At 39.8% G+C, this 22,788-nt stretch overlaps 1 protein-coding gene across 1 annotated transcript in view; it reads right to left on the reverse strand.

Annotated features, from left to right (window-relative positions):
• Positions 1 to 13,868, reverse strand: part of LOC135702931 (uncharacterized) — a 130,399-nt gene extending 116,531 nt beyond the window's left edge. Inside the window, exons 1-2 of the mRNA XM_065223985.1 lie at positions 13,572 to 13,868; positions 110 to 184 (exon numbers count right to left, since the gene is read on the reverse strand). Coding sequence (XP_065080057.1) covers positions 110 to 184; positions 13,572 to 13,868 — 372 coding nt within the window. The remainder of the gene's footprint in view (positions 1 to 109; positions 185 to 13,571) is intronic.
• Positions 13,869 to 22,788: the final 8,920 nt, after the last annotated feature.

Below are 22,788 nucleotides of genomic sequence, written 5' to 3' on the forward strand. Positions count from 1 at the left end.
TAGACAGAAAAGATTGTTATTGGCTGATCCGTCCCACATTGCATTGGCATCAAAACCACTTCACCATTGTACCAATGTCCACTCTGACAAAGTTTTAAACCCAACTCACCTGAATGTTGAGATCCCTCGACGCCCAGTGCAGATTGTCGTGCGTGGGATGCAGCACCGTTGATTCGGTCCCCACCTGCAACGGGAAAAAGAAAAACGGAAATCAATTTAACCAGCCATACGGACGGATTATACCTTCTAACATCCCACTCACTGTTTCACACATCCACACGCTGACAGGATTGATTACCTAAATCATCAGGCTCAGAGCAGCAGAAGCAGTGTGAGGGAGGTATGGGATGTGCTTTATCGTGTTTGCTGTTTTTGATGATGGATGCTGTCACCACGTGCCACGTTTCATGCTGACCGATTTTACGATCCTTGTCGATTATTATTGCGAGTACAATATAAAAACTACTCACACACACATACTCGCACGAGGCAGACCATTCCATGATGGGTAGTAAAAAATTAATCAATTTGACAGATCTGATGTGACGTTTGCGAGTACGTAACGTCTACTCGCAGTACTGAACTCAGCCAGACACGCGTGTGCTCGACTTCTATTGGTTCCGGAAGATTAGGTAGATATATTTTGTTACATGGAAGGGTAGTAAACTTGCTCACAGTATCGATGATGATGGCGACGAGATGATCTTGTCAATTGAAGAGAGGTACGCGCTTGGTGGTAGTAAATATTTATCGATAAGACAGTTTATTGTTCATAAAAGATGTTGGGAAATGGCAAGTTCCGGCGGCGCCTTTGTCGGAAAGCATTGCGCATTGAAATGAGATCGTCAAAGTAGCTTACCCCCCATACAGGAAAAGTTCCAAATCCAATAGGCTTTAAGTTTGTTTTTCTTCATTTTCCACCCAGCCTCGGAAGCTGGGTTAACGTTAACTGAGTGTAGTATAAAAATTTACGACATTATGAGTTACTTTTCCCTCGACTGCCATTTCACTGGGCACAATGGGTAAGTAGCGTGTGGCTGCAACATAGGGAGAGGTGTATTGTTTTATGGTCGTTGGCAATGAAAAATGGGCCTCGGCTAGTGGCTATTAGAGGAAGGCTTTGGAGGAAGTTCGGTGCCGGGTAGAGTGTATTGTTTTTTTTTTCTGCGACGCTGGCGGTCGCTCGTCTGGCCATTAGGTACATGGTAGCAGATGGTGGCCCCATTTTGGTTACGGTCTGGAAAAGATTACCACGCCTCGTTTGTGCGGACGAAGGATCGGAAGTGTTTCGTTTCTGGCAGGTCGAGTAAAGGGAAGTGACGGTTGTTTCCGGTGTGATAAGTAGCTATTTAATGGGGTGTAATCGATGTGTTGAGTCTTGAGCGTTTGCTGTAGCTTAGGGGACTGGTTTTGATTGCTTTAAATGGTGTAAAATATCGTAATTGATAGAAAGTGTGTTGAAATGAAAAATGTGAAAAATGACTGTTCAATGAAGTTGAAGATGGGAAGCATTTTTCTAATTCTAATCTATCATAAAAGACAAATCTCGATCAATTTTCCAAAAGGACGTGCCTGATTTTGTAAACACAGATTCAAACGTCAATTTGTCGAAACTCTTAGCACTCCTACGCAAACTAACAACACAATCTTGTTGGGGAAACATTGCTCTTTATGATGGTGCTAAGAATTTCGACAAATTGACGTTCATTTGAAAAAGTAATCGAGAAATGGTCTCTTGGAAAGATGGTCGATGGGAACACAGGGAATCGAATAAAAAGAGGAGGAAATTCGAGTGTGTGTATCTGAACCACGGATGACCAAATACTGGTTCTCCAGTTTTTCTTCAATAACTAGAAATGTGGTCGTTAAATCTAAATCTTTCAAGAGCCTTGCGAAGATTGGTAATTAATTTTGTTGTGTTACGGATTAAATAATGAACCAATGAGAAATGGAACAACAATAATTACATCTCATCTCACATATTACTCGCTTTTCACTATCGTACTTTGAAAATTTCATTCCTCTCATTTCGCGCATCCATTCATCACTACTAACTATTCACATTCTACTTCTTATGTCTCACTCATTCATTGTTTACTTTTCACAGCCCATGTCTACTCACATCTCACACACTCACTTCACACTTAACTCACAATCCAATATCATACTTCCAATATCTCTAACATCCATTTCTGATTCACTTTTCTCACTGTCTAACTTTTCCCATTTCACTCCTCACATCTCTCATCATTCTATTCGCACCGTATTCTTGAGCCGTAACGCTTGTAAGCCGACTCTTAGTGGTGCGTTACGGGTTACAATCATCTACAGGGAATTCTGGCCCTAAGCTATCCTGGTTGACGGTTTTTTGTTTATTGATTTATTTGATAAGGCTCAAACGAATTAACTTTACAGAGCCGAGGATTCTTGGTCACTATACAATACATCTTAAAACTATAGTCAAAAGGTACAACACAATAAACACTTTGTCTTCCGCTATCCAAAAAGCCTCCTCCATCAGAACTGGAGCCGCTTCCAGTGGTTTCATTATATGGCAGTTACGCCAACGAGGGTCAGAGCGCTTCCATTGCAGCAATGGATGCAAAACGTGGTCAGCACTCACACACTCAGCACTAAACGGTTGTTTGCAAAGTCGACGACGCATCGACCGAAAGAACTGCTGATGGAGAACAATGAGGAGGACCACACAATGGTTGCTGCCGAGAAAACAGACGATCGCGTGGCACACATCGAGAGTGGCCTGCTTTTGTCGACAGCCGAGTAGACACCTGGTTGACGGTTATGAGCGTTGGTTTTAGGCGTTTCCGAGGAACTTAGATTGGAAACAAGAAATGGTTTGGATCGGGGCTCAGATGCAAGGTCAAATATCAGTATTGACCAGTTTCACGCCAAATGACGAATCGACCAGACTCGACCTTCTCCAATTTGGTTGAAACTTTGCATAATTGTTTGTTATGAGTAATGATTCATAATTTTGCAAACATTTGGCCATTTTGAATTTTGATTTTTTTATTAAATGACGTATTTGACATTTTTCTATAAATTGTAGCACAGAAACGTCACGTCTGATAGTAATGACGTCCGAGGCAAAGGGGTAGAGAAAAATTAAGTCTTTCTTAGAAAAATATACATGGTATTTTTTTAAAGTTATATTGAGAATAAATTCCAATATAAGTGTTAAAAACTTAAATATTGAAAAAAAAGTGTATCTTCAATTTTTAAGAACTTCTGGTCTAGGAAACAATATTTAACACATTCTAAATAGTTATCTGTGAAAATATATGACGAAAAGTTGGTGTTCTACGATTTTTGTCTATTTTCAAGAAGCAGTGGTTTTAAATATTAACAAAAAAAGGCATTCTTCATGAGTCATTTTGATCAGAAGGGACTTTCTCGTGCTACAATTTATTGAAAAATATTAAAGACGCCATTTTGAAAAAAAAATACAAGATTCAAATAAGGGTCAGTCCAGCTCAAGTGGGTACAGAATTTACAAAAAAGTTGTGGTCGATGTCACCGATTTGAGCCAAACTTGGCCAAAACGCTTATTTTGGAATTCTGAACAAACGCCTTTTTTATTTTGCTCTAAAGTGCCTAGATCCTTCTGGGCTACAACCCAAATACATCAATGACCCAAATAAGTATGTATACAATGTGCCGATCGTATTTTTGATCCCGTAGAGATTCATTAAGTCCAATAGCAATATGAAGGATACATATAATCATATTGACAACATATTTCTGGTTCTAAAATCATCCTGAAGCTTAGCTCTTCAAGTTCTACAGATCAATGAGATGAACTAGCCAACTGGCTAAACATATCAATAATAAAGAAAAAAAAAAAGTTCTACAGGCTCAACGAGATTTTGTTTTACTCAACCTGCATCATCATAGAGCCCCATAACGTCATGTGAGGCATATAAAAGTGTTAACAACATATGTTCCATTCTCCAAATTGCCCTGGAGTTCAGATCTTCGCGTTCTACAGATTCAACAAGGTATCTACAATATCTCTCCTAAATTTGTGAACCCAACAAACTTCGTGGAGGCCCATAATATCATAGAGGTAACTCTAAGACTAGAAGGTCCCGAAGAAACGTGCTCAACTTTTTGGCTCAGCTCTGGTACTATCTTCGGTCCCAAGCTAATCGATTCACCCCTCGAAACAGAGGAAAAACCAATCACCCCTCATTTTATCTGTCAAACTTTCATAGCGAATCAAAACAAACATTGCGTAGTACTAGAATTTCGACTAGAATGGGATACGTTAATCGTTTGCTTGGGACCAATAGGCTAGTTAAAAAGTGAGCCAATTTAAAATCGTTAGTTTCGTATTGATTGTTGATAATATCATGTGGGATATGTAGGTGTAATAACAAACCATGATGGGATTTACAAGTTATCTTGAGGATTGAGTCTTGATGTTCTACAGGCTCAACAAAGTTTTGTATGATGTCCATATTTGTTATACAAATTCATGAAGCTCCATGGGACCTCACCACATCAAGTGAGATAAGAAGCTGTATTGACAAAATAAGTTCCATTCTCCAAATTGTCCTGTAGCCTAGATCTTAATGTTCTACAGATACAACGAGGTTTTATGCGATGTCTCGTCTTAATTTGAGAACCCAATAGGCCTCGTGGGGCTTGGATCTTTATGTTCTACAGCCTCAACAAAGTCTTGTATGATGTCCAGATTTATTATACTAATCCATGGGACCTCGTAGGACCTCGACATATCAAGTGTGATAACAAATTGTGATAACAACATATTTTCCAGTCTCCAAATTTACCTGGAGTTCAGGTCTATATGTTCTACAGAAACCCAAAAAGCTTGGTGGAGCCCCATAATGTCATATGGGCTACTTTTATGATAACCTACAGGCTCAACAAAGTCTTGTATGATGTCCATATTTATTATACTACCTTATAGTTTTGTGGGACCTCATTAAATCAATTGAAATAAGAAGTTTAATTAACAAAATATGTTCCATTCTCTAAATTGTCCTGGAGTTATGTATCTTGAAGTTCTACGAATTATTCGATGACTCGATTAAATCTGTGAACCTCAAATTCTTCGTGGAGGCCCATAATATCGTGTGGGATATGTAGTTGTAACGCTAAAGTATTTTCGAATCTGTAAGTTATGCAAAGGCTTGAATCATGATGTTCTACATGCTCAACAAAGTCATGCATGCTATCCAGATTTATCATACGAATTCATGATACTCCACGGGATCTCTTAACATCATATTTGATCCTTTAAATCATCTTGAAGTTCAAATCTGGAGGTTCTACAGATTCAACTGCGATATCTGAGCTGTGAATTATTTTGAGATATCCATTTTCCCAGATATCCTGAGGCTTGGATCTTGATGTGCTACAGGCTGTACGGTGTACTTATTTTTATTCGTATGATTCTTAGAGAGTTTTTCTCTTAGATCTGTGCAATTTTATCCTGAATCGGATAAAGGAGAAGATCTACCTGACTAAAGGCTGACTAAAAGTAAATTGGTACGCCCCTCGCGCGCCACTAGCACGCCTCTAGTGTTGGGAATCGAAAATCTTTGACAGCGGTTTGTTGACACTTCTATAGAAAATAACTGGTGCAAGTTTATTTTTGTTTTCCTTTGGTTTGTTTTTCCGTCGATCTTGTTTTCCGTGCTGAGCACCAATGCTACCGACGTGCCAGGAAGGCAGCTTCCATACCTGGACCCTACCTATCGACCCATCAACTCATGAACCGGGGATGGTGCAAGTTTAATCAATGAAGTCGTTCGCGTCCAGAAATAACGTAAAATGGAACTCGAAAGAAGAAAATAAAAATATTGTGCACAAACATTTGGAAAATCCGGAGTGGTCCGGTTTCCTAAAGTGCTGAAGATGCCGAAAACAACAGTTTGTTGAGTGCTCAAAACCTACAAGGAAACTTAAACCAGGGATCGTCAGCTGCGCAACAAGGTGTTGAGGTGCGTTAAAGCCGACCTCAGTCTTACGATCCGAGATGTGGCCAGAAGGTACAACGCCAACTTTCAAACGGTGCGGAACATCCTTGCCAGGGAAGGATACAAGTCTTACAAAGCCAGTAATCATCCGAACCGACTCATAAAGCAGAATTCCGTGGCCAAAAGCGTACAAGGCTCTTGTACGACCGTGTTTTGGCGAAACACTAGGGCTGCACTTTGATCGATGACGAAACATACGTCAAACTCGATTTTAAGCAGCTTCCCGGTCAAAAGTTTTACATCGCGACTGGACGTGGGGATGTGCGAGGAAGATTCAAGTTCGTGTTTACCGACAAGTTCGCGAAGAAATCCATGATTTTACAAGCGATTTGCAGTTGTGGCCTGGAAACGGAATTATTCGTCACATCCTCGACGATGACATCCCAAGTTTACATCGAAGAATGCCTGGAAAAGCGTGTATTGCCGTTCATTCGCAACCATAGGTGAAAAGTAATCTTTTGGCCCGATTTGGCCAGCTGCCACTACTCCAACACAAGATCGATTTTGTTCCCAAGTTAATGAATCCTAAAATTGGCCGGAATTTCGACCAATCGAAAAATACTGGGCAATTTCAAAGCAGCGACTTCGACGAAGTGGCGGGGCTGTCAAGAACATCCAGCAAATGCGGGCAAAATGGAAGAAATGCGCTGATTCCGTGTCCGTATCCACTGTGCGGGCGCTGATGGGCTCCATCAAGAGGAAGGTTCGAGATTTCATTCGAACTGGAGAAATGTAACCATCTAATGCTGTAGCTTTGAAGTTTTAATAAAAGTACTGTAAAGCAGCCATTAATGGACTTTTTTGAACTTATTGAATCACGAATTACAGGTCTTTTTGTGCGTACCAATTTACTTTAGTCAGCCTTTATGTGGTGGCAAGCACGCAGGATTGCGTACAGGAATATATTGTGTGGACCATATTATCTCTGCATCATCCTGAAGAAGATCAACGCATTTCAAGTAACCCTGATCGATTATAAAAACGCTATCGACTGACTCAATCACGAGAATCTATGTAGTTTTGGAGCTTCAACAAGAAAATTAAGCATTTTGATAAAATATTTTTTGCTCTTTAGACCATACAGGAGCTTAGACCATGAGGTTCTACAGTTACAATTATGGTTTGTAATATGTATTTGAAGGACCCGAATTATTGTGTCATTTCAACTTTATATACCACAATATTGTTTGAACCCGCAGAGCTTCATGGACCCCCTTATGTCCATGAAGCTCTGCGGGCTCAAACAATATTGTCGTTGCATCGTAAAATATTTCGTTGAGTCTGTAGAATCTCAAGATCTGAGCTCTAAGCTGGTTTAGAACTAAGATATTTTTAACACATCTATATCTTTCATTATGTGATCAGGTCCCAAGTAGCTCCACAGATTCAAATAATAAGTCAGGACATCGCACAAAACATTGGTTGAGCCTGTACAACTTCAAGATCTGAATATCAGGACTTGAGCTATTTTGCCATTGTACATGATATAAAGGGGCTCAACGAGGCTCTCCGGATGCCGAAGTTCAGCTAGGACATCACTTATCTCGTTGATTCTGTAGAACATCAAGATCTGAACAACATTATGATTTGGGGAACCTTAGATTTTTTTAACATGCATTAAAATTGGGCCTGAAGCGATTGAAATCTTTTAGGGCAGATCCTGAGGACTTCTAGAGCAAAGCCAGATAATTGTTAAAGTAAGTACTATTAGAACAAGTCCTGCCAACTTCTAGAACCTGACTCCCAGAGGAGTTCTCCAGCAAGTAAATTTGATGTCTGATGCTTTACAGTGGTAATCCAGAGGGCTTCTGGAGCAAGTCCAGAAAACATCAAGAGCAAGTCTAATGGTCTTTTAGAGTAAGTCTAGAATATTTTCTGCGCAAACCCAGTGGACTTCTGGAGCAAGTTCAAAGGATTTCTAGAATCAGTTCAGAAGACTTCTAAAGCACGTCCATCTTACAAAGCTCTCTGGAGTCGTACATTTAGTCGGGACATCTAGAAAAACTTCATTGAGGATGTAGAGTTTCAAGATCAATTCTTCAGGATGAGTATTTTCTATTATTGATTTCATATGGTGTGTTTGGGCTCTACATGGATTTTTAAATACATATCTGTGGATAACATCTCCTTTGAGTCTCTGTTGATCATTTTAAGATATAGGTCTAAACTTCAGAATAATTTGTTTGTCCTAGATAAGAAAAGTATTTTTTGGGCATTTTTCTTCATTTTTGTACTATTATAGCTGAATGTTCACAAAAAGCGTGAAAAGTTCCTTAAAAATTGCCTTCGAAAAATTCGGGACTGAAACGGATAAGTAAGCCCAGTGGACTTCTAGAACAATTACAGGCAACTTTTAGGGCAGATCCTGAGGACTTCTAGAGCAAACCCAGATAATTTCTAAAGTAAGTACTATTAGAACAAGTCCTGCCAACTTCTAGAACCTGACTCCCAGAGGAGTTCTCCAGCAAGTCTAGTAGATTTCGGAAGCTTTCCAGTGGAAATTCAGAGAGTTCTGAAACAAGTCCAGAAAACTTCTAGAGCAAGTTTAAAAGATTTTTAGAGTAAGTCCAGAAGATTTTCTGCACAAACCTAGTGGACTTCTGGAGCATGTTCAAAGGATTTCTAGAATCAGTTCAGAAGACTTATAAAGCAAGTCCAGAAGGCTTCTAGAACATGTCCGGAAGATTTTAAAATTTGGAATGTAGGAATAAGTACAATAAACTTATAGAAAATGACTCTTAAAGGAGACCTTAAGCACGTTCAGATTTCTTTGAAGCTTTCCAGTGGAAACTCAGAGGACTTCTGGAGCATGCCCAGAAAACTTTCTTTGAACTTCTAGTAGAAACCTTCTGGGCTTGCTCTAGAAGCTGGAGAAATCCGCTGGTATTCATATTCTAGGAGTCCCTTTTAGTCCGAAAGTGGAGCATATTTAACGGATTTTTAAAGTAAGTCCATAGGACTACTTGAGCACGTTTCGCAAGTGCTTCTAGAGCAATCCAGTGGACTTTTAGAGTAAGCCCAGAAAACTTCAATTACGGTACGGTGATACGGTCAAAATTTGGTCAAGGGAAAACGCGTGTAAATCGGTGAAATCGTTTATTTAAAAAATCAAATTAAATTTCTTTTTCAAGTTCAATTAGTATAAAATTCAGGAAAAATATTCAGTTAGGCTTCCGCTTTTCCAAATCCGAATTGCCGGGCCTTACGCTTGACCCCTGCCATCAGATTTTGTACAGCCACCTTGTCCACCTTCTTCGCCGCAGAAAGCCAGTTTGCCTTGAACTGCTGCTCGCCCTTAGCAGTTTTTTTGGTCTTCTTTAGGTTCCGCTTGACAATAGCCCAGTATTTCTCAATTGGGCGGAGCTCTGGCGTGTTGGGAGGGTTCTTGTCCTTGGGAACCACCTGCACGTTGTTGGCGGCGTACCACTCCATGGCCTTTTTACCGTAATGGCAAGATGCCAAATCCGGCCAAAACAGTACGGAACAACCGTGTTTCTTCAGGAAAGGCAGCAGACGTTTATTCAAACACTCTTTCACGTAAATTTCTTGGTTGACAGTCCCGGAAGCTATGAAAATGCTACTTTTCAAGCCACAGGTACAGATGGCTTGCCAAACCAGATATTTCTTTGCGAACTTTGACAGTTTCATGTGCTTGAAAACATCTGCTACCTTTCCCCTTCCTTTTGCCGTATAAAACTCCTGTCCCGGAAGCTGCTTGTAGTCGGCTTTGACGTAGGTTTCGTCGTCCATTACCACGCAGTCAAACTTCGCACGGGAAGAAATCCAAAATGAGAAAAATGACTCATGATTTCATGAACATGATGTGTTTTCATGTTATGAATATACACCATGAATAATATTCATGATTTCATGAGCTTTTTCTTCGTAACGCAACCTATGCGTTACGACTTTTTTCGGTTGACGAGGTGTCGTAACTAGATTCATGAAATCATGAATCATCCGAATCAAAACCATGAACTATATTCATGGATTTGAAAACTTGATTCATGATTATGGTACGAACCATTTATGATTCCAGGCATTTTGTAAATAGATTCACGAAATCATGAATCATCTTAGTTGAAACCATGAGCTATATTCATGGCTTTGAAAGCTTGATTCATGATAATGGTACGGATAATTTATGATTCCAGGCATTTTATAAATCGATTCCCGAAATCATGATTCATCCGAGTCGAAACCATGAATTATTTTCATGAATTTAAAAACTTGATTCATGATTATGGTACAACCCCATTATGATTCAAATATCCCAAGCTACGAATCAAATTATTTGCTTCTTTTAAGATAATGATATTCAATTGGTAGTGGTAGTGATGGTCGTAGCGATTAAAACAGGGTTTTGTGGGTCATTTCGTGTTTTCTTGGTTTATTTCATAAGAGATAATTCAATTTAATCAAAAACAATAACAAGCATCGTCAATTGTCGATTGACTGCAACAAGTCACGCGTACTTTCCGGCAGCTCAACGATCGATGCGGGTATTTTGAACAGGTAAGTTTGAATAAACAGCCACAACGGTTTGCAGTCTGGAGCGTACTGCAGATTCAGAACATACGTGATGTGCATACAAACGCACACAGCATGCAGAATATTCTCAGCAATATACTCCACTCCTCCAAAAATCACGAAAACTCCTGTATCCGCCCTTGTTGCGCCTACTGCAACAATTTGTGGTTGCAAATTCACGTTGCCAAATTTAGTTCGGAGGAAGTCCAATCGCTGCTCTATTATATTCCGTAAAGTTCTTGAACTGTAATGGAACAAACTCTTTCACTTTTTATGATTTGAAAAATTAAGTTAGCAGAAATACCCTTTTTGCATTTGGTGGTGAAAACTCTTCAATAAGCTCCACGGGCTTCTGTGTTTCCGTTTGTTCCGCATCACTTGACTCATCAAATAAGGTTTTCTTAAAGCAAAATAATTTATAGGATAATATGGTATGTTTCGTATAATGCATAATGTCAATAGATCAACATTTTATAAACGAGTAAATTTATCACGAAACTTGTATATTGCCACATGAGTTCGAGAATACAATCTGCACTTTCCCAATACAGTTATCATTCGCTGGTTGGGGGTCTTCTTGTCGAGCCGCTTTTTAGTTGGGAGTTCACTAATTGTTTGACGTTCCAACTGAAAAGTAGTTATCCCGTCAGAAATTGTGTCAAACTAGTCATGACATTTCTCTGCTCTATAAACTCTGCTCTATCAGATGGTGCGGTTGGTTTGCGTGGGTGTATTGACATTCGTGAGAAATTACCGTTAGAAGGCATTGTTTACGAATCGAGATAGGCCCTTTTGACATTTTACCCCTCATTTCTGCATGCTGGCCGCGTGAGAGCAAATTTTACTCGACCTATGAGTAACTTTTTACGTTCGTGTTCAATCCATTCCGAAAGCGACGATATGGTCACCCTATGACCACAGACAAACAGACATAACACTCGTAAGTTGTTCATCGAACAATTTAAAAGTATCGCAGTTGGTAGTACCGCCACCTGTGGCGCGCATAGTCAATTCCCTTGCGTATGACGTTTACACACTACCGCCATCTGTTCAACGTAGTGCCCACCACTGTGTACTCAATAGATGGCGGTAATGTTTTAGTGACGATGTTTTACAGTGAGAAATATTCAATGAGTTATGTCTTTTTGTCTGTGCTATGACTATGACTTTTTGTTTTGTTTGGATTCTCCCATACGTCATCATGTTACTTGATTTTTGTTACGTTATGTCACCGTTTCAACGTACTTGTTCGGGTTTAATTCGAAGCGTTTTTGTGTGCCATGTCCGAAGGCACAGCCGGAATCGATATAGTGCTCGTCATCACCGGGAAATCAGTATAAATTTCGGTTTTTCGGGTACTCAGATCCTCAGCGGCAGTAGCAGCTTATAGTTAGACTTCGTCAGCGTCACCAGTAGAAGCGCTCTCTACATGAACGGTTTCCTGCCCACCTGTCGACGACACTGATTGAAAATGGAGGAACAGGAGGAACCGACCCCGGTCAGCACTCAGTACCAGCAGCCTCAACAGTTTTCCTACGACCATGGCTGGTCCATCACGCCCGGATTCAGTGATTGCAACATGCAGAACACAAGTCGCTCACATATCATTGCATCCTGGCGGAAGCTACAGCAAAGTTGAAGACATCCAGCAAAACAACTGTGCTATCTGGCGTCACCTAGGATGAAGTTCGTCTAGACAGGTACATATTTACTCGATTAGTAGCGGTTCATGCTTGCCTTCACGACCCAGTTCCTGCACCTTGCTGAATATCGAATCCTGTGTGGAAACGTCATGCTGTGTTGGGTTTGGTTCTATGACCCCAAAGGGACGGCCATCTAGTCGGCTTGCATTGCCCTTATCCTGGTCCGCTGGTCATCTTTGTAGCGTACTAATAGGGCCCACGCACAGTCAGACTTGGTTGTACAACTTGGTCGAGTCGGACGAAAAGTCTGACCGTGTGTGGGGAAGTTGTACGACATGTAGTACAACTTTCCCACACACGGTCAGACTTTTCGTCCGACTCGACCAAGTTGTACAACCAAGTCTGACTGTGTGTGGTTTCGGTAAAAGTGCTAATGACCCAGAGGCAACTGCTTCCGCTATATTATAGGGTAAGTTCATGCAAAATAGATCGAGGGGTAAGATAGGTCAGTTACCTGATTAAGGGGCGATCCATTAAGTTCCTCACACTCCAAGGAGAAGGAGTGACGAAACTAACTTTCCCTTATTTTGCGTAACCTGCTTAATAGATGCTGGCTTATTAATTTTGTGGGTTGTCAACATTGTTAGGCTCATTGTAAGTTTGAAAAGACAAACCATCATTTGGCATTGAATCTGTTGATTTTGTCAATAATCCAATCAATGAACAAACGTACAAGTTGACTTGTCTTACGCCACTTAATCCTACTCTCGTACATACAGTTAACGCTCCCTAACTCAATATTGAAGGGACCATCGACTTAGTGAGAATATCGAGTAACGGAGAGATCGTATAAGGAAGAGTTGACTGTACCTTTTTAATCTAGAATTCAATTATAATTCAATCAATAGTTTTCATAAGGGCGTAATTGCTTTTGTAAACAATGGCTTTAGTCGTCGATTTCTCGCTAATAAAAGCTCACTCATGTAAATGAATGACGCTATCAGGTAGATGAATGTTTCCTCTATCTGCTGGCATCGTTCATTTACATGTATGAGCTTTGATTCGCGAGAAATCGACGACTAAAGCCATTGTTTACAAAAGCAATTACGCCCTTATGAAAACTATTGATTGAATTAATATTTTATTATAAACTGTAGTCACAAGGAGCAAGAATGCATAATTTTCAAAAACCGTTCGATTTTGGCACGGTGCCAAAATCGATTCCGCACCAAAATCGAACGGTTTTGTGATTTTGCTGCCAAAATCGAACCGTGCCAAAAACGAACGGGTACTGTAAATACTACTATGCGGGAAGCTACTAATTTGGAATGATAGATTACATATTTAAAAAAAAAATACAAAAATTTCTTACCAAATTTTTCAGCAGTTTGCGAAACATGACTCTATCCCGTGCTACTTTGCAGAAGAGTTTTATACCTCCTTCCTGAAGCTCGCTGAACTCTCTGCCATTTTGAATGCCATGGTCATTTATCACAATACTGGCGTAATTGTCCAGGCCAGCCCGATACAGAATAGCTTCAAAATCCAGCTCTGGGGCTTCGGGATCTAAGTCTACTCTGTATGTCCTCTGTTCCTCCGTAATTTGGGCTGCCGCTGTTGGCAGTATTGGCCCATCGAGGGCAAGATATTGTACTTGATCCAGTTCCATTATTGTAATAAAATGATTAAACCAGCACCGGACACTGAAACGGATCACACGTTGCTTCTATTCGCTTCCTTTTCCAAATTCACACCCGACCGCAATGGACGCTGAAATTTTATAAGCACGGTTTGACAGGCAAACGCCTACGCGTAACGCTTGCTAACGGCCATGATTTATATTCATGATAGCGATTATTTTTGTTCATGATATTCGTCGCTTGTTTCATGAAAGCATGAATTGTTTTCATGATTTCATGGGATGAATTTTTTTATGGTTTCATGATTTTTTATTCATGAAAATGACAACGGATTTTTTCCCGTGCGTCAGCATCGTCGTGTACAGCCGCCGGGATCGCGCTTTGGCCGTCGTATTTTGTTTATCATCGCGATTTGGAGTCACTACCTTCTTGTAAGTCGATAGTCCGGCTCGTTTTTTGGCTCGATGCACGGTTGTAGACGATACACCCAGCTTATTTGCGGCATCTCGGAGAGAGAGGTTAGGGTTTCGCTTGAAACTACCGGCAACTCTCTTTGTCGTCTCAGCGGCTTCAGGTTTTCGATTTCCCCCCGATCCAGACTTCCTGGCTGTCGACAAACGTTCCCCAAACACTTTAATTACATTTGTTACGGTTGATTTGGCAACTTTTAGCGATTTTGCCAACTTTGCGTGCGAGTAGCTCGGATTTTCGCGATGCGCGAGCAAAATTTTGATACGCTGCTCTTCTTGCTTGGACGGCATTTTGACAACTGAAGAGTGAATTCCAAAATCAAAATAGGAGCAACATTCTACACACACACACCTTCAAAATGAGGGGTGTTCAGGTTTTTTAAATTCAAAATTGAAAGAAATACGTCAAGTTGATATTGACCAAATTTTGATCGTATTACTCTTTAGCAAGTTCAGGGGATTTCTAAAGCACTTCTAGAGCAAGTTTAGAGGCATTTTTGAGCAAGTTCAGAGGGCCTCTAGAGTAAGTTCAGAATACTAGTTAACATAACCAGTTCTCTAAAGCAAGTCTAGAGGGCTTCTTGTGCCATTTTCAGAGGACTTATGGAGCAGTATTAGAGAAAATCCAGAGTACTTTTATACCAAGCCCAAATGATTTCGAAAGCTTTCCAGAGGGTTTTTAGAGGAAATCCAATACATTCCCAAGAAATAGTCTTTCAGGTTGAATTTAGAGGATCATTTTGGGATAAAGCTTGATTGTCTTCTAAGAAAGCTACGCAAATATTTAGGACTACATTGCAGATATATCGACCCCCCATGGAACGTTCAAGGAGGTCTTTTAGAAGGCTCTTAGGGAGCATGCATTAGGTACGTCACGTGAAATTTAAAGAAAATCATCCCCCCTCCTCCTCCTTTTCGACACGTTTTTTCAATACCTAATGCATTGCTTGTCACACATTTGTAGCCCCCTTCAAGCGTGGCATACTTAATGGATGCTCCTTAGAAGAAATTTACCATAGAACTGAGCAGATTTCCGGATGATGTTGGGTCATTAGGCCGAATCCTATAATCACCTCCATTTAAGTTGGTTGAGCCCATTTTTATTAATATTGGCTGCACTATTATTTAATCCAATTAAAATCGTTTTCCAATTCGTTTATTTGTTTAAGCTCAATCGATTAAACAAACTTTACGGAGCCGAGAGACTTTGAATAATTTTGTAAATGGTATTAATTATTAGGATGGTCTTGATGAGTTCTTGTGTTTCTTCCTGGATGGTGATCTGCATGTTTTGTCTGATATAGACAGTTCAAATCAATATTGAACACAATGGCTGTCAACTTGATAACTCCGTCAGCTTATTAGCTGTTAACGAATGATAGCGGAAGTGTGCCCAGCCCTGCAGTTGAGCTACTCAAACAGTATATTTAGATTATTTCTGATAGAACTTTGGCACTCACATTTTGATTTTCATTGTTTTAGACGTATTCGTACATGATATATCCACCTACGAGCATTTTACGGCTTACAACAAGCTTGGAATTTGTGTATAAATATTAAATCGCTCTTCAGCAAAGTTTTGCAAAGCTATCAAAATTGCTTCACCAACACTATTCCTCCCTTATTTTCGGTTCCATTCTCATCACTATAACCGTAGGGTTGCTGTAAACTACAGAACGAAAAACAGGCACCACACCAACAGCAAAAGATGCTTACCGTACGCTCCAAATCGCTTTCCGGAACATTTGCGTACGATGATAAATGACTGCTGCTACTGCTCCTCTATTTTCCAACGTTTCTAGTCGAACATGTATATATTTCATACCCGTACATACTATGTATTCGAAAAACAGAAACCGAAAAAAAATTTCACATACACAATAAATTTCCCACTTTTGCGAAAAGTACAATTTTGCTAACGCTTGCGAAACGACGGAAAAGAAATCCATATTCTTCAAGTAAGTTTTTCTTCCCGCTGCGCTGGCATGGACTTCGGAACAATGTGTGTGTGTGGATGGTAGCCCGGCTGGAAAGTGTGTGCCCATTTGCAACCCGGGGAACGGATTGTTGATGGTAAAGTTTGCCGTTCGCTTGAATAGGCAATTTTCGTCAACAAACTCAATACAAAATTGGCTAGAGTGTGCAGCATCATCATCCCATTCCAGTCGGCGGAACTCCTTCATTGTTAAGTTTGATAAATGTCACATTGTGTAACTCATTCAATAATCACTTGTTCGGGTACAAATCGGCCCAGGTCACGTTTTTGTTGCAGACTCAACCAACAGAAGCGGCGTTGCTGTCTCGGGTGTGGAACTTTGTGCGGTTGGTTAGCTGATGTTGTAGGGTGGATACGTCAATTGCGGCAGAACATTCGACGGTCTTCGAGGGCTAGTACAGATGATGTGTTTCTCGATGAGTGCTGAGGACTTCCCCATGAGACCAATGTGAGGGGTGGGGATTTTCAAAGTAAGTCCTAAGGTCTTTCAAGATGGCATATCTCAGAGCATTCTGAAGACTTCCATGGTGAATCAAATAAACCATGAGGACTTCGAGCCTCGAGGTTAATCCGAAGATGAGCTCTGCAGACTTTCAGCAAAAATTCAATGGATTTACCCCCTTGAAAACTTCTCAAATATATCCCGGGACTTCCAAGTTGTTCAAAACATGCCTCTAAACAACTGCCACAATCGACGCGCCCACCCTGCGTAGGCTTCCGGGATTGTAGGATTCTCTTAACAATGAAGACATTTTTCGTTCATATACATGCGAAATGACAGATGAAGGTTCAAGGCTCAACGTCGCTCCATCAGCCATATTTATGCGTATTACTCCAAACCAGCAAAAACCCGATGGATGGACGGATGAATGAATGGTTGAAAGACGAACGGAACGGGAAAATCGTTGTTCCGCATTCCAAGTTGGCGGTCGCTCCCGGAAGCCGCAAAATCTCACTGCCTGCTACCGACCGAGCGACCTGGCGACGTCGGGGGGAGAAGATTCACTCGCTTAATAATACTAATGGCGTTTGGAATTTGATAAATATCTTTATGAAATGTTTCTCCGTTTCTTGTGTGGGATCTTTCGGGTTCGGTTTTACCCCCTGTAAGTTCGGTAGCTGCATGATGTTTACAAGAACATGCTTCTCGAACGAATGCGGCCCACTGCCAAGTTTGCGGACATGTGATCAAAAGATTATGGATGTTTTTGAGTAATGGATTTTCTTTTTCACAGTGAAGCAAATTTTACTAGCAAGATTCGTGTACGTTGCTTGGAATCTCTGGCATCTTCGAGGGAAGGTATAGAGACGTACGTATAAGTGGGGGGTTTGCTTGGTTATTTAGTAAATGAAATGGAATGGTGGCCTGCACTTCGTTGTTGATATTTCATCGCAAATATTTTTTTATTATATTTCTTGAATGTGGTTCCCAATCATGTTATGAAACGTTTCGTAAATCTTTTCATATATTTTTCCAATGCATCTCTCATACCGCGTTTGTATTTGAAGTCGATTGTATTGGATTCTGATCTATATAATCTATAAGTACAGTTTCATAGAATTTTTATAATTTTACCACAGGGGCAAATACTCTCTGGAAGTTTTTTTTATGATGATTCATACTTCGTACTTCTTACTTTGTCCAAATCAGTTCTCCGGGAATCATCAAAATCATTTTCCCAAGAGGAAATATCCATACATTCCCGAACAACCTTATTTTCAATAGGATTAGTAAGATACAAACGGAAATTATGGGTAGTCTCAAACTGCATAACAAGTTTCTGAGCTTTTTAACCATTTAAGAATAAAATTTTACCACCTTATTTAAGCGCTGCAATGGAAGTTTTTCAATATTTTTGCGAGCTTCCCAAAGTGTTTGGAACTTGGGTAATCGTTTTTTAATTGGTTTTTGCAAATCCCGCCAGATAACTTTCATGGTTGGATCACGTGTTCTTTGATATTGCCTTTTACGGACATTTTTCAGACGGATCAAGAGTTGAAGACATCGTCTATCATCGAATTTTGTTACTGAGGTAGCTCTTGTTTCAACTATAGAAGTGGTCAGAGAATCAAGAGCAAGTAATAACCTGCAGAACAATCAACAAACAAGACCTCTACTTACGCGTCCAAGGTCCAACCGAGTCCTTTACAGTGTTCTACAGGGACCTTATAGGCGCCTTTTATATCACACTTCACAGTCTACTGCAATCACTCGAGTCTGACCTACTTGAAGACCTTGAAGAACCCTACGTCTCTCTTAGCTAGGTGGATTCTTCGGATGGTGCTGATGAGAAGGTGCAATCGAATACGGACAACTTTCCTGACTTCAGAATTCTCGGAGAACACCTATATAAAACCTGCATCGTGAAGGCAAATGTCATCTCTGGAAGAAGGTCGTTCCTTGGCAACTACGACAAGAGCTAATACACCCCTACCATTATATCCCCACAGCAGCTCACCTTGGGTGCGAGTTCACTCTTCTTGCACCATACAAAATAAAAAAAAAATATGGACAAATTCACCATCGAATGACACATTGCATGACATATTTTCCATTAATGGTTTCGATAAATAAGCATTTGGAAACATCACCATTTTCGTTACAAGCCTCATTTTTCATTTTGTAATGGGACCCTCGGTATAGTAAAGAAAGACGTAGTCCTACGTCTAAAATATACGCTTTGAATAGCAGTTTAGTACCAGTTTAGTACAATTTTTTTGAGTTTTCTAAAACGCTATCTAGACTGGAGAGTTATAACATGTTATAACGGTTGTCAAATAATTGCAACACAGAAACCACCATCAAGATAGCGCTATAACATGTTATAACTCTGTAGTCTGAACGTACTATAAGCTGGAACTGACGAACACTACACTAATAATATAATTGTACACACCCTAGCGTATACAGTCAGGAATCCTTATTGCCGAATTCCTTATTGCCGGGCTATCCGCGAATAAGGATACCCGCAGCTTATGGGATTTTAACTAAGTACTGTTAATTAATGACAGTAGACACCTTTTTTTTAGACTTTATTTAAGAGATTTTTAGCCTTAGGCTAGTTCATCTCTTCAGTAGACACCTGTTTCTCAAAGGAAAATATTTATTTTCGAACAAATTCATAAGTTCACTTTATATAAATGAAAATCCACATACATATGACCGATTTCACGTGAGTTTGAATGTTTACTTCTCATTTCTGAAGAAAGCTCGGACTTTTCTCTTGAATCCGCCCATTAGATTCTTCACAACTTTCTTCTTAACATTTCGTTGTGCTGCAGACCAAATTTTCTTGAAGCAGTCAACAGAGCTTGCTTCTCATCCATCTTTCTCAAGATGCCATTTAATTATTGCCCAGGAGAGCTGGCTCGATATATCTTTGAGCTCTAACTTACTATCATTAGCTTGTCTGTGGAAGGTAATCAATGATCCCCATAGTAGTGATCACTTTCCAATTATTATTTCAATCAATTGTGGTAGTCAAAAATCATATCAGTCAATTCATTGCATCGGCGGTAACTCTTGGTATTGACTCTACCGATCCTCTGGCACCATTGGAAGACTATAATTTCTTTACCGAACTGACCTACAAAAGCGCATTAGAAGATCAGAACCGACGTGTTCCAAGTGCATCCTTCAAAAGAAGACACGCCACCAGTGCTGTAAATTCTCAAAATCATTTGAACATTTTTTATGAAAATGAGAAAAGTAGCTATTCGCTATCAAAGGGGACCTCCTCCGAATGGGTGATATCAGTTGCTTAGTCATTTGACGAAGGCATGGATCATTCTTTTTGAGAAATGCTATATATCATTCAATTGAGTGTAACCTACACACAAACGGAGCTCTGGTCGACATTCCGGCGAAAAAGCTAAGCCAACCCGACACCAACCTGACTTCTACAGAACCCCAACCCGATGTTGACCCGACATAGACTTCAAATTGACTCAAAAACAAGACGACATTGGGTCGACATCGACCTTAAATTGACCTTACATTGATCCGACATCGGGTCGACTTGTCTGTTCGGGACCATTTTGATGGATTTCTTCCTACCTCCACTGCCGTATATCAAATGATAGTGAGTGACTCAATTGACAGTGAAAATGAGCTTCGAATGAGAAAGAGGCTTTTCAAATTATGGTCATGTGAGAATTCGTATACACAGAGTTGATTGAATGGTTGTAATGGTTCATCTTCAATCGAATGATATGAAAATTTACAGCACTGCCCGCCACCCCTGGATGGGATGACGGATGCACAAAGTTGTATCTTGAGAAATCTGATGCCTTTAAAGGTTATCGTAGAAATGAAAGTTCTGAGCTCTTTGAAAGTATCTAAAGCTTGAAAAAAAAGCTTAAAACCCTACTAAAAGCAAAGAAACGAAATTACTGGCGTACTTTTATCGAGGGACTTTCTAGAGAAACCTCGATGACAACGCTTTGGAAAAAGGCTCGCTATATGCGAAACCGCTCATCTTCCAATGATAGTGAAGAATACTTCTCTGGATATTCGACTTCGCTAAAAAGGTTTGTCCAGACTCTGTACCAGCACAACCAACTTTACGGGATATTGCCCAAAGTAACGGTTCTCTGGATGAACCATTCACAATTCTGGATTTTCAATGGCACTTCTTTGATCTAATAACTCTGCTCCGGGAAGCGATATGATCAAATTCGACCTTCTAAAAACCTCCCCGATATCGCTAAAAAACGATTACTTAACCTATACGGCGAATGAGAACGACTCAAATTTGAGTTTAGTTCTGTCATAATAGCCAAAAGTGCAGGAACTCAGTGATGAGTAAAATTTGTCTCATGTTTTCTCAGGATTTTCCATGATTTTCCTGGGAAAAAATCTCGAATTTGAGAAAAGTAAATATTGGATTCACTCAGTCTATTGGTACTACCCCGAGACTGAATAAAATTTTCGTCAATTTCCTCATTTTCCGGCAGATTTTTAAGGTTTTCCACAGGAAACCATGAGACAAATTTACTCATCGCTGAGCTCCTGCACTTTTGGCGATTATGAGTGAACGAAACTCAAATTTGGCTCGTTCAGATTCGCCGTGTATATAATTCATTTATGGAATTCAATATAGTTCAACCCAGTCTTGAAAACGGTCACTGTAGAAGTCTCGCGTCACTTTTCAAATAGACCAATGTAACAAATGTAAACAAATCGAGTTAAGCGATACAAACTATTGCTCTTCTGTCATTGTATGTGATACAAAAACATCCATCCAATTTTACTTTCATTTATTTAAGATAATCATTGATCAAAAATTGTCCAATGTACAGTTTGAAATAATGGATACATGATTGTTACTTCGGTCATTCGGACTGCCTAACATGATTGGTGTTCATTTTCCAAAGGCGGGGCCAATCTAAAGTTAGGTACTATACTTTGAAATCTGTGAAAGGGAATGTAGACAAAACGTCCAATGTAACACTAATTGATTATGTCATTGAGAAAAATCGTCCAATGTAACATGTCCGATGTACAACTCGACTTGTCAAAACGTCCTATGTGGTTTTTTTTCAATGTTGTAGCATGAAATTCAAAGTAAAATTGTGATTTTACAGTTTCTTCTGAATTTTCAACGTTATTATACACTGACTACATTAAAAATAGTATTGCAAAATGTATTGTTTTTAAACAGTTAAAATAATAATCTGTCGAACTTCAACTTCGATTTTCTCAAAATGGTGGATATGTTACATTGGTCTATTTGAAAAGTGACGCGAGAAGTCACGAAATGACTGATCATATATGACGTATCTAGTTGCTTTTGACAGTTGACAATGAAAGTTGGTCACTCACCGTTCGACTGAATCAGTCGTGCTGTTTACACTCTTCTTCATAGTGAGTGTCATTTCAGCAGCAATTTTTCTATCAATCAGTAATGTTGACATTCGTTTACCTACCTATTGATGATAATCGTGACACTATAGGCCACTATAGGATAAGTGACCTATAGTGGCCTTCTTTTCAAGCGCACATTTTTTGTGGTATTCCCATGAAGAAACTGAAGAAAAATGTATGCATATTTCATTGATTAATACCACCTGAAGGATTCTGCTTTTTTCATAAAAAGGTACCGTTAAACGGGATGTCTTTAATCGCAAGATGCACCTTTTTTTAAGTATAAGATATAGCACATTTGGGGCAAAGAAGCTTGCAGCAAATAACTCAGTTGTGATGTTTTATAAGTAAAGTTTACTTTTTCGAAGGGACGTATCAGATTTTGTAAACAATGCATTTGATCATCGGTTTGGCGTAACTGGTAGCTCACTTACGCATACTAACACCAATATCATGTAGGGGAAAATTTCCCCTATCTGCTGGTAGTGTTAGCGTGGGCGAACTACCAGTTATGCCAAATTGACGATCAAATGCATTGTTTACAAAAGCTGATACGTCACTTCGAAAAAGTAATCGAGAAATGGTTCAATAATATGCATATCTTAAAAAAGAAGTAC

This window comes from Ochlerotatus camptorhynchus, unplaced genomic scaffold (assembly GCF_037179485.1).
Source record: "Ochlerotatus camptorhynchus isolate MF236.1 unplaced genomic scaffold, CSIRO-AGI_Acam_v1.1 ptg000203l, whole genome shotgun sequence".
Classification (NCBI taxonomy): Eukaryota; Metazoa; Arthropoda; class Insecta; order Diptera; family Culicidae; genus Ochlerotatus; species Ochlerotatus camptorhynchus.